Raw genomic sequence first — 12906 nt, forward strand, 5'->3', positions numbered from 1 at the left:
TCATGCTAATTTTTAGATATGGTGTTTTTTCTTTTCTTATTTATAATGTAATATCTTATCATCTATTATAAGAATTATAATTAACCTTTAAAAAAATACCATGTGCATCTTTCGTGATTATGAAGAAATTTCGTAAGAATATACCATGTGAAGAGGTAGGTCCCAGCAAAGCCATGTTGGACCCGCAACACTCACATTGAAGAGGGACGTCTGCGCAAAGACCAACTGGATCCGCAGGACCCACCATGCTCAGAGAGATGAAGACCTTACACGCAGTAAGCCAGCTGTTCCCGCAGGAAAACCTCCCTTGGTAAAGTACCCTGCCTGATCCCGCAGCTGCAGATACAAGCCAAGAAGGAGGGCTACCCGCACTAACAGTAAGGCTACACGCATAAGGCACTAACTCTTATACTTCAGTAATGTCACCTGAAGAAGGAATGAGCAGGGCGGGAATATTCCCGCCCAAAAGAGCCAGTCCGTACGCTTCTAGAAGATCTTTTGTACTATACCTACCAAGGTATGGACAAATAGACAAGATCTGGCAAAAGCAACCCATGAACCAATCACAGGGTGACAGCTCACCGACAATAGTACGAGGAGCAGCACGCTCCAGTACAAAATGTCACTATCAGCCGCTGCCTACCCACCAACTCCCATCGTGGCACGAACATAGCCCGCAGTTGGTGGAAAATGAATATTATACAGCTGGCCGTACCTGCTTGGAAACCTACATTCGGCTATAAATACTCCAACACCTTGGAACGGTATCATCATCTTATCTTCTCTAGCTATTTCTCTCTATATACACTTATATTCAGAGCAATCTAGTCGGATTCTCACGCCGGAGGGTGGTCACAAGGAGGAACCCCCCCCCCCCACCCCTTCTCAGTGACGAGCTCACGGTGTCTGTTTTGCAGGTCGAGAAGAATAACCATCTTTGCTGGACCTAACCCTCGTGGGAAACATCTACTTAACCCCCAGATTATCCTTAATCTGCCGGGGTCATCTAGTGTTTCTTCACCATGTATTTATATGAATATTTCATTAAAAAATGTAATTTGAAAAAAAAAAGAAATAATTACTAGTTAGCAACTAGTAATAAAGAAGAAAGAAAGAAAGAAAGAGCATGTATTCGTGATTATGAATATTTCACTAGTAATAAAGAAGGGAAAAAAAAGACACATGAGATAAAGAATAAGTAGCAACTAGCATATGTACACAAGTTTTTAGGCTATCCGATAACGTTTACCCACTGGAATTGAATTTCCATCAACAGAAACTCAATCTCAAACTCATCACCAACTACAAGGACATGACCCTTTAGCCACAACACCTTTTGGGTTTTTAGTTTTTAGTGAACACGTGTCTACATTTTGCGATAGGGCTATTCCCATGTCAGATAGATGAAGTGGTGAAAGCTTAGGACGTCGTTATAGAAGGTTGTCACTGTATGTTATCTCTAAGGCTATGCGTAGTGGAGGGGTTACAAATTAGGGCGTTTTGTGTCGTGTGGCGTCCAGTCAGCAAGGGTGAGAATTTGTTTTTGGGGTGTAATGGTGTAGGGGCTACAATAGTAATATAATAATAATATATACATATATATGCATATATCTCTCACACACATACAAAATATAATAATAATAAATGAAACAAGAAACCAGCGACAACAGATTATCGCCCCTCCCCATTTGCTCAAATTTCGCCCCTTTGTAGCCCAGGGGGCGGTGTTCTCGCCCCAAAACCTCCATCCCCAAAACCTCCATTATCGCCCCATTTATTCGCCCACTACATATGGCCTAAATGTCGTAGCCAAATATTAATATACCAAATAAAAAATCTTTATTTTAATAAATTTAGCAACACAATGTTCTGACGAAAACTTGGTAGTCAATTTAGTATGGGATCACCTATACCGACGCTGTATAACTTCAATGAACAATAAATTGGTATTGTTCGTATACACGCACCATGGTCATCGTGGCGATTGTGCATGCTCTTACACAATTTTCATTCAGCCAGTGTTTTATGAAACGTCCCACACTAGCTTATTTGTTCTAGTTCTGAGGTGTGGTACCTTGTTTCTCTCATACCGCTATTTAGATTTTGTAGGATTGTGTGTATGTTTCATGAGTTACAACTTACAAGTGCCTCTTTCTAGTTTACGTATTTTATAGTGTGACAAGATTCATGCTAAATATTTACTCGTTAATTAGGTGTTTTATTAGTGTACATACTGATGAATTTAATGTGAAGCATGATGCTAGCACAGTAGCACGTACTCATAGTTTGGTATGTTTCAAGGTACATATTCAACTTGATACTCTCCGGACCAAGCTACACGTTACTATGAACTTCTAGTTTGAAATGACATATTATAGGAGTTATATAAAACCGGATACAAACAGTACCCATGCAAAACATCGACATATTTTAAACTTTGCTATCAACAAATATTCCTCTTATTGTAAGCCATCATACCTCAACTTTAGGTTGGAATCGATCGATGGCCGTACTTCTGCCTAAAGCCAAGTGAAAGATTATTGTATCTCTTAGTTGTTTATCTATAGATAAGATTAACTAACATCTAGAAGATATTAAATATTACATTATCCATCTGTAAAATCAAGACACCATTAGGTTGTATCATATATATATATTAAAATAAATTAGAAGTATAAGAAATTAGTATCGTTTAAAATCGGCTATTGATGATTGTCTCTAGCTAGATACCAATGTTACAGTTAGTCACATTTTCGTTTTTCCCCTTTCGTTTAGTACTCCAATCTTTAATTCCATATGAATTAGGGTCACTAACTTAGGGTGATTGGTTCATCGATTAAGGAAAATTTGTCAATGAAGAAGTGATATTGGTGTAGAATAGTAGCATATCTAAACAAAATTATAGAAAAATAAAAAATTATGCCAATCAATATTAACCCGAAAGCAATCTTTCTTGTGTCGTTTTGTCATTGCAGGTTAAAAAATGTTTTTAGAAGAATATTTCATTAAAAAAGTAGTGTTTACATCGGTACGGAAGTCAAGCGGGTAACAAGTTTTGTCGCTAGACCTTTTTGAATATAAAAAATAAGTCAAAAATAACATTCACAGAACGCATGGTCATAACATTACTATTCATGAACCGACGGACACAACCAAATAACCCTTCAGCATCAGGCACTAGGAACCCGAAAGTATCATATGTGAAGGGTACATACACGTATTGGTAATCAATACACATTTTCTCTGTTTCGCCGCCTTGCATGAAGCATCTGTTAATGTAGCTATTACATTTATTTATACATTGCTCATCCTTTTCTTAAACGTCAAATTGCAGTTCTTCCCGCCAAAAATCTTGAAATATCGGTGCCACCGTACCTTTGCCACCCCGGCTACCAATTGTCGAAACTTCACCAACTGGGCACCCTGACCACCAAATACACTGCACGTACGTTACTGCCCCCGATCATGCTAATCTATCTTGACCATGTTCAATAGATGGTCGTGTCCCGAAGCCTGCCAGAATCCAAATTAGTGGAGAAACTTCTTTATGATATTAAAACAGTTAGTGTTGCCCTTTACGGGCTACCCTGGAGATGGCTGAAAATCATATTTGTGCTACAGTTGCTCAGCGCCAAGAGGGTTCGGATCTTCCAATCAGTACAAGAAGAGGAAACAACCATTGTGTTAAAATGTAAAATGGATTCAAACCGAAATCTAAGCGACTTGTTTGTGACGTACGCGAACAACGTGACTTGTCGGATGGTGCTAGGGCAGAAGTACAACGGTGACGATGAGACCATAAAAAATTTCAAGCAGCTTTTACGGACTTCCTTGTCGTGTTGGGTGCTTTTAGTGTTCGCGAATTAATATTGTGCCTCGCTTAGTTGACCAAGACAACGACTTAGATCGCAAAGTCGTAAGAATCGCTAGAAAATGGACAAGCTTGTGGAGGGAGTTATTGAAGAAAGTAAGAAGAGCTACAAACTTTGTCGATATCGTGCTCAAGATACAAAAGGGATGGATCGATAAGACTAGCATAAAAGCTCTTCTTTAGGCGTGTATACTGCACCGTACTAGAATGAGGTGATGGTTGAATTTATCAGACATCCGTATGTCATGAAGAAAGCCCACAGTGGTGGCGGATCCATAAAGGTTTTCGAGTGGGATTCACTGTTTTAAATACTCAATTAAGTTTAATAATACCGAACATAAAATTTTTTGGGTCAGTTTAACGATTCGGCTTTGATAAAGTTCATCACATAATAAAAGTATGATACAATAATAAAATAATAAACAAAACATCATTAGAATTTAAAAAAGACAAATGCGGGTAACACACCCATATAATGTTTAGAAATTTCCTTTGAACTAGTTAAAGTTTACACAAGACAGACCAACTCCAAAATGATCAAGAGGACTGGAATTTACAATGAGAAATATCATAACCCTCAAACTATATAAAAAAATGAAAATGAACCAAGTTGCAAGAGGGGCAAGTAAAATACCCATATACTAACCAGCATATATGAACAAAGTTAGTTAATTTCCTAATTATTAGCAACAGAATATTTGTCAATATTGTATTACATTATTTCCTTATTTGTGTCATAAATCTTTGGCACAGTTACGCCCTGTTCTTGAATTTTTTAACCAAGGAAAGAAAATGAAAGGAGAGTGAAAGATAAGAAAGTGAAGGGAAGGGAAGGAAATTTTTTTTAATTAGATGTGTTCTTGAGTTTGAAGGAAATTAGAGGAAAGGAAAGGATAACTATGTTCTTAAGTTTGATGGAAAGAAAAGGAAAATAACACTTTTACAATTTTACCCTCATCCTTAATAAGCAATCGTATCCAAAAACAAACACACACTTTTAATAAGCAATAGTATCCAAAAAATAACCAACTAGTTTTAACAAGAAATGCAACCAACTAGTTTCAAAAAAGTTCAACTCGGAACCATTTTGGTCATAACCCAATTTGGTCAAGACCCGTTTTGACCATAAACAAATTGTTTTTTCAAAACCACCCAAACCCATTTTGGCCAAAACTCTTTTCAATAACCAAATTGGTTTTCCTAAAACAACCCAGACCCATTTTCAAAACCACCCAAACCCATACCATCTGTATCCCAATCCAAGAAGCTTCAATAACTTTTTTAAATCATAAATAAATACAAACAAGATAAAAGACCTTACAAACTCATGCTATAGAAATTTATTTAATTTACTAACTTGTAGGTAACCTGATTATGTCATCACATATTATTATTATTATTATTATTGCATCCTTTTCTTTTCGTACATCATTTCTCCGTTTAGGTATAATTGGGGTTTCAGTTTCATCAATTAAAGTACAGTGGGTGAATCCTAGGATTTCATCCTAATTTAATTTAGAAAGGTTTGTAATTAACAGCGATTCAGTCTCAATTCTTTCTGACTGAAATTTCAATCCAATTAAACTTTGTTTTTGACCTAATAGGCTAATGAAGAACATGAAGAAGCTGCAGATGAAAAGGTCGATAAAAGTTTTATTAAATGGGTAATATTGTAATTAGGTGTTGTTATCCTTAGTAACAATCCCAAAAATGGGAGGATAACTTATTGAAAAAATAGATCAATTTAATCCCTTCTGACTAGGGGTGAGCAAGATAAGGGTCGGACCCTTGAAACCCGGTTACCCGACTTGCAAAACCCTTAATTAGACCCGAATATATAATATGGGTAGGGTTAAGGGTATTTAAATTTCACCTTAAAGGGTAAAAGGGTTTCAAGGGTCCAACCCTTTTTCAAACTTTTGACATGTTTACTTGTTTCTAGATAGATATACATAATATTCGCGATTAATCTGAAATTTAGGAGAGATTTGTATTTCATATATTATTCATACGAAATTTCCTAACTACTAAGAAAAATAAAAATAAAGGGTCATAGTACTGATTAGAAACATATATATGGAAGTCAATGAATTGTTCTCTACAAGTAATTTGTGAATGTGAATATTATTTATATAAGTTCAAATGGTTAATAAACTTTCGAATTCGAAGTTAGACTTTACTATATTATTTAATGAAAGTATAATTATTCCATGATTCATATATTAAATTCATATATGAGATATGCAACTAGTAAATGCAGAAAATGATATGTGATTAATGTTTTAAAGAGTAAAGGGTTGGGCCCTTGAAGCCCTTATTTATACCCAACCCTTTTCTTGTTTAAAGGGTAGGGTCTCGGGTCAACATTTCTTCTTAAAAGGGTAAAGGGTCCGGGTAGGGTATTAGGTAAAAGGGTCGGGTCTTACCCTTTGAACAGTCCTACTCCTAACTCCTCCTACTCCTTTCCTTTCCATCCGAAAAAAAACTCAAGAATACCCATTTTTCAACTATCCTTAATTTTCCTTTCCTTTCCCTCCTTAAAAAAACTCAAGAAATGGGCGTTATTGTTATGTACCTATATATATTCTAAGAGCATCCCCAACGGGCTACTCCTTCCGAGGTCCGGATGAGGTGGCCAGGCAACAGACAGGGCAACCACGAACTTCACCATTGTGGCCGTCAAGTCCAGTGAAGCAGTCTGCGACTGCAAACGGCTCTGCAGACGAAGATATGGGGCCCATTCTATATCCCATTAAATAAAATTGAAGTAAAAAAGAGGAAGGAACGATGAATCGGAAATTGCAGCAGCAAGAGGTGACAATCTTTAAAGCTCACAGGTATAAGTATATAACCCATTTACGAACCCTAATTTTTTAGGGCAAAATTGGAGAATGAAATTCAAAGATCTTCAATTAAGAACAAATGTGTTGCAAAAATTTTCTAAAAAAACAAATAAAAACTTCTTTTTTTTAAGTTTAAAAGAAAACCGGAAAGTGGTAAGATGGTGTGGGTAAGGTTTTTGTCCCTTTTCATGGTCACAATTTCCTAATGGACAAGTTTGCCTAATTGTTTTAGAAACGAGGTTGTTTAGTATTCTAGTCAAGGTTAACATGCTTTTGGTAAATAACCTACACAACATGTCTGGATACATTTATATATTGAGAAAGTGAAGATTGGTGAGAGATTAGTTATTCTTCGTTAAAACTTGTGCGATCAATGCATTTCGAGACCTTAGCTTGGCATGAGTGCAAAAGTGATAGAGGCAATTAGGTTAAAGCCTCGTCTGGATGAATGCGAGTGTGGGTTTTGGGAGTTGGGCCTTATACATTACACATATGAGCGTGGTTAATGAGAGGGGCGGGGGGTTGGTTTCCTTAGAAAACATTATTGGACTTATTCTTTATTCAGTCAACCCCGATGTTATATTTGTGAGACGATCCGGCTTAGTAGGTATTTCTTGTATTTGTATTTGTTTTAGTACTAATCGATAGGAAGTATTGAATATTTGCAATGTTAGAAAAGAAAAAAAGAAAAGAAAAAAAGACTAAGATTCACTGTTCAAAGTATTGAGTGACGGAAAGAGAGAAAAAAAAAAGAGAAGTTAGTGGTGTATATAATTGTTTATTTCATTATTTACTTAGTTTGTATGTAATAAGCCGGATCGGATCGACTGAGGTACTTTCAATATCCCCCTTCCATACCCTTACACTTTGCCCCATTATAACCAGTTTTATGTCCTCTTGATTTGCATTTGTGTTAAAGCTACTAGTAAATACACATTTCACAAACTTTTTGTGTTCGACACCCACTAACTGCTATCTATTTAGTTGTATTTGGTTTATTTTTGAGTGAGTCTTCGACCTCACGTCAACACCAAACATATCGAGATTAGCATTCATTTTGTTTGGGAGCACGTCCAATAGGGTCAGATTCGCGTCTCACATGTTCCTTCTCGATATCACTTTGATGACATCTTTATGAAGGGATTACCTCGACACCTGAGTTTCATCTAACAAATCATAGGTATACAGGTGTGGAATGTACATAGAAATAGAGAACTAAATGGTAACTGCCATTGGAATTGGAAGATGATTATGTGGTAAAAGGGGCTGGAATAAAGAAAAAAAACGCTTTGAACGGGGTTCGAAGACTGGTTCTCTCAGTTTGAGCGGAAAGTTTTCACCACTAAAATATTTAACATTTTGTGTATGGTGTCACTCAACATTTTATGCGTGGGTTTAATGCAATTATACATATACCAATACCTATATATATATATATATATATATACAAAAGTGTTCTACTAGAAATCTGAAACTCAAAGCAGTTTTATCTGGTTAATAAGATCAAACCACCCTTTTCTTGTTTTCCGTTTTCCCTTCATTGCTTTCCTTAATGAAACTCAAGAACACAGCGTTTACGAAGAGTGTTTGAAAAAGATGAAATACTTAAAGCAGTAAACATGGACAATCTTCGGCTCCATTCACGGCTTCCTATGGGGTATGATATTGCAAAAGGAACTACAATTATGACCAATGTTTGGGCAATCGAGAGGGACCAAATCTTTGGGATGAACCTCAGGAGTTTCGACCTGAGAGGTTTTTGGACTCGAGTATTGATTTTAAGGGACATGATTTGAGTTGATCCTATTTTAGTCCGGGAGGAGGATCACTACAAAAAAATTGGCCTAAGCAACCTTTATTTCATAAAAAAAAAGCTGCATTAGGTGAAGTTGCATTAGATCTAGTGCAACCTTTTTGTTAGATAACGCAACTATTTCTTTCAAGTGCAACACTTTTAAAGGGTTGCATTTGAAAGAAACGGTTGCATTATCTAACAAAAATGTTACATTAGGTCTAACGCAACTTTAGCTAATGCAGTTTTTTTTTGTGAAATAAAGGTTGTCTTTGGTCAATTTTAACGTTTCTTATGGCTGCGAATGAGAATTTGATAGCATGTTTTTTAAATAATTTTGATTGGAAATTGGCGAATGGGGAGAAAGGACTTGGATATGCCCGAATTGGGAGAAAGAAGGAATCGGATATGTCCGAATGGCATGGGATAATGGTCCGTAAGAGGATCCCTCTTCTCGTGCTTGCGAGTCCTGTCTAATACACTTGTTTGTTTATCTAGTTATCTCATGTTTAATGGAAGAATAAAGAACACACCATGTCATGCAAGTATGAATACTGAATTCATTGAACATTCAAAACACACAAAAAGTAAAGACCAATCACTGTCTCCTACCCTACATACAACATACCTCTACAAATGTAAGAAAATTTATGAAAGCAATAAAAATACAATCCTCTCATGACAATCATACACAAATCTACAAACTCTAGGGAATTCTTTGAACGAAAAAAAACCTGATCTTTAGTGAGCCCTTATATCCTGAAGATAACGAGCTGCTTGTTGAACCCCAAGAAACAGTGCATCGGCTGCAAGAACGACTCCAATCTGGGAAATACATATGTTCAGTTATTTAGTTTACGTTTGTCTAACAGGTCAATTAGGCCAAACGGTTTGAAAGGCAGAAAATGTATTTTTAATGCATATACCATCTAAAAAATTTTCTTAAAAGAAAAATGTATTATTGAAACAATATAATATTTTTAATCATATTAGCCCATTTATTACTTAGAAAGTATACAAAAAGCTAACTCGAACAATTTAACTTATATATAAATAGAGTTACATAACAAGGTTCTAAAACTCGTTACCAATCGAGCAGTAAAGACTAGTCGATAACCCCAACCCTCCTTGGCGGCCTGAGCTCTTTGCTGATCTGTCCAACTGCATAATCAACAAACAAAATTAAATCGGATTTGTTTTAACTACATAGATAAATGAAACAAAAGTGTGTTTCATAATACCCGAGGAAACCTGAAAGCCCATCGACTCCGGCTAACTTAAAGGGCTCAGGACCTTCCCGTTCGAGATCCTGCACCATACAAGACTTGATTAATCTTTATTCAATCATGGTTTTTTATAGTTCACATTGCTACAAAGAATAAAAGGAGATTATAAATTATAAATTATAAATTAGAGGTGACAAAATCGTAGGGTGTAAATGAACTAGGCCGCTCGTGAACTACTCGAGATCGGCTTGCTAAAAGTGCGAATCTAGCTGAGTTTAAATGAGCTCGAGCCCACTAAATATATAATATAAATATATTATCTTATATAAAATTTATAATTACATATATATATATATACAAAAAAAATATAAATAATATAAATTAATTAGAAAATAAAAATCGAGTCGAGCTCAAGTTATAGAAACAAAGCTCGAACCAAGCCGAGCTCTAATAAGTTAAACGAGATCAAGCACGAGCCTAGTCGAGCTCGGGCTAGGCTCATTTGCATCGCAGGAAAAATGAATAGGTTGAGAAAACGTATATTTGATTTGGGTTGGGCCCAGTTTGGTTGACACCCAAAACTTCTGTGCAAAAATTTTTATATGATTTGTATAAAATGGTTTAAGTGTGTCAAATGTGTGAACGAAATTTTACCTTTTTAAATAATAACATTTTTTGAATAAAATAATCGAGGAGGTTTTGTGCATTTACAATGCACTTTGGGCAACTTTGAACACTTTTGATCGGTTTCATTTCAAACTATGTTTTTGTTTTTACATGTTTGATCTGATAGAGATAAAACCAAAACCGCTCGACCCCTTAACAGGTAAATGATTAAAAATTATGAAATCTAAAAGTCAAAGTTCTAGAGTTTTAAATTAAAATTCACCTCTTTTAGAATTTAAAAGTCAAAATTATTTGAATTAGCTTTGTACCTCTTCTTCAGCAGCCTCTAGACCTCCTTGAACCCAGAAAAGATTTCTATAACCAGCATTATATAGTAGCTCACAAGCGGCTAACGATCTACGATAAATAATAAATAATACTTTTCATTAATGTAAATAAAAGTAAAATGGAATAAAACACATGAGTTTAAGAAAAGCATCTACCTTAATCCCTTTTGGCATGCAACAATAAGGTCGGTATCTTTTGGGAATTTTTCTGTAACTTTTGATAAGAACTGGCTGTTAAAAACCATAATTATTAGCAACAGATTACAACCTTAATTCTTTGTTGGGAACAATTCTTGACATACTTATCGAAAGATAGTGTCGGTACACCACTCCACCAACCTCCTGCAATCAGATAAGAAACTACGAATATTAGCATCTCGAAAACTTAGATAAATTAGCCTTTCTAAGATGTCAAAATGGCAATTTCTATTTTTGAAAAAGGATATTGATCTATGCACCTCCGGTTTTTTAATTATGTACACCACCAAATCTCTCTTAATTATTTTTGTCTCATTTGATTTGGTAGTGTACGAAGTAAATTGGTGGTGTACAAATCAATACCCCTAACCAGGACACTTTTAAAATCGTGTGGCCTGAACACAACTCGTTTATTCAACAGGTCTAACCTGATTATTTACATATCGTGTCAGGAGTTGCCAGCGCTAGACTTTGAACAGTACAAACATACTTTATTTGTTTTGAAAATATGTTGGGTTTTTTTTACGATTTCCTTATTTAAAATGAAATTATTCAACACGAGAGAGAATGGTGCGATACCCATCATGTAACTTGTGACTTTTCTTGAAATAGTTCCTGCATCAAGTTGAGTATCTACATCAAAGATTGGTATCCAAGTTGACCCTTTTACCCATGCCTTCAAAACAAGAATAAGAATCAACAACTTATCAAGAACAACCGAACCCGAGTGAGGTTTCAATTAACCTACTAAAGATTGGGATCCCCATTGACCTCTTTATACACATTTTACTCTATAAGCAACATATCAAAAATGTCATTTTTAAACAATAAAAAATGATGAGATAAGTTGTTTGGAAAAGAAATCCCAATTTCCAGATACTCTTAAAATTGTTCATCTATTGGATCAAACTATCAAAACAAATTATGGAAGCAATACCAGTTCCCAAACACCCCCTAATAACAATATTACTTGCTGAAAATAATTGGATATTCACCTTTTCATGCTCAGTAGATGGACGAACATCGAGTAGGGTTTTGCCGGATAGTTGAATCGCATATCCAGCTTCCTTGGGCGTAAGAACTTTCACTTTTCCCTCCCTAACCTACGATAAGCAAGTAAACAGTTGACCTAAAATTTACTAAATCATGCATATAATTTTCCCAATTTTGATTTCTATAGCTCAATAATGTATACAATTTTCCAATTTTGAGTTCTATAGCTCAATAATGTATGCATGTTCCTAATTTTGAGTTCCATAGCTCAATAATCAGGTCTAACGAAGACAAGCACGAACGAGGGATGTAATTGTTCGTTCATTTAACTTTAACCGAACACGAACGCATTCTCTTGTTCACATCATGTTAGTGTCAGTCTATGTTTGTTCATTAACATTCTAAATGAAACGAAGGACATGATAGAACATATGTGAAGAAACTAAAGATAGGTGTTGAGTTTCATTGGTTTGATTTAAATGAAGAAAAAGTAGAATTCCCCAATACCAGTGCGTCCCATCTCTTTCTGGCCGCAGCCATGTCTTTGACCTGTTTAAGCTCGTAATCTTCATCCACTGCTTGCGCTTTTATCATCCGCCCCTTGTAGTACTGGAACATACAGAATTTAATATAATTTAATAGAATATTGTAAGCATGAACAACATACAGTGGAATGGAATTGAAGCGGTCTGTGACTGAAAGACGCAGAGTTGAAGAGATGTGGTTTGCTGCAATGTGAATTGGCTTTACAGATGAGAGGTGAGATCGAAAGGCCGGTAGCTTCCATTGTTGATTGCAGAGCCTTGAGTTTCTATCGGTGTGCCAAATAACGGATGGATGGATGGATGGATGGATGGATGGATGGATAATATGCTCACATTACATTTTTTATTTATTTTGTTTTCCTACCAAATTCAATTTAAACAGATTAAAACCAAACTCAATTACTTATTCGGTTTTCACTTTCAGAAATCATAATGGATTCGAATAAACTGAATATTGTTACCAGATTTTACCTAAAATTTTGAAT

At 35.6% G+C, this 12906-nt stretch overlaps 1 protein-coding gene across 1 annotated transcript; it reads right to left on the reverse strand.

Moving 5' to 3' along the window:
• Positions 1 to 8812: 8812 nt before the first annotated feature.
• Positions 8813 to 12680, reverse strand: LOC143582887 (rhodanese-like domain-containing protein 11, chloroplastic). The gene is made up of 10 exons (XM_077065358.1): positions 12544 to 12680; positions 12384 to 12485; positions 11879 to 11986; positions 11463 to 11559; positions 10988 to 11027; positions 10842 to 10916; positions 10668 to 10755; positions 9748 to 9815; positions 9595 to 9667; positions 8813 to 9331 (listed from the first exon to the last, which is right to left on the reverse strand). The coding sequence occupies exons 1-10, from the start codon at positions 12661 to 12663 to the stop codon at positions 9248 to 9250; spliced, it is 855 nt and encodes a 284-aa protein (XP_076921473.1). The 5' UTR covers positions 12664 to 12680; the 3' UTR covers positions 8813 to 9247.
• Between the last annotated feature and the right edge of the window lie 226 nt (positions 12681 to 12906).

Source organism: Bidens hawaiensis, unplaced genomic scaffold, assembly GCF_021521415.1.
Source record: "Bidens hawaiensis isolate Kalapana, Puna unplaced genomic scaffold, B.hawaiensis_p1.1 tig00032041_1, whole genome shotgun sequence".
Classification (NCBI taxonomy): domain Eukaryota; kingdom Viridiplantae; phylum Streptophyta; class Magnoliopsida; order Asterales; family Asteraceae; genus Bidens; species Bidens hawaiensis.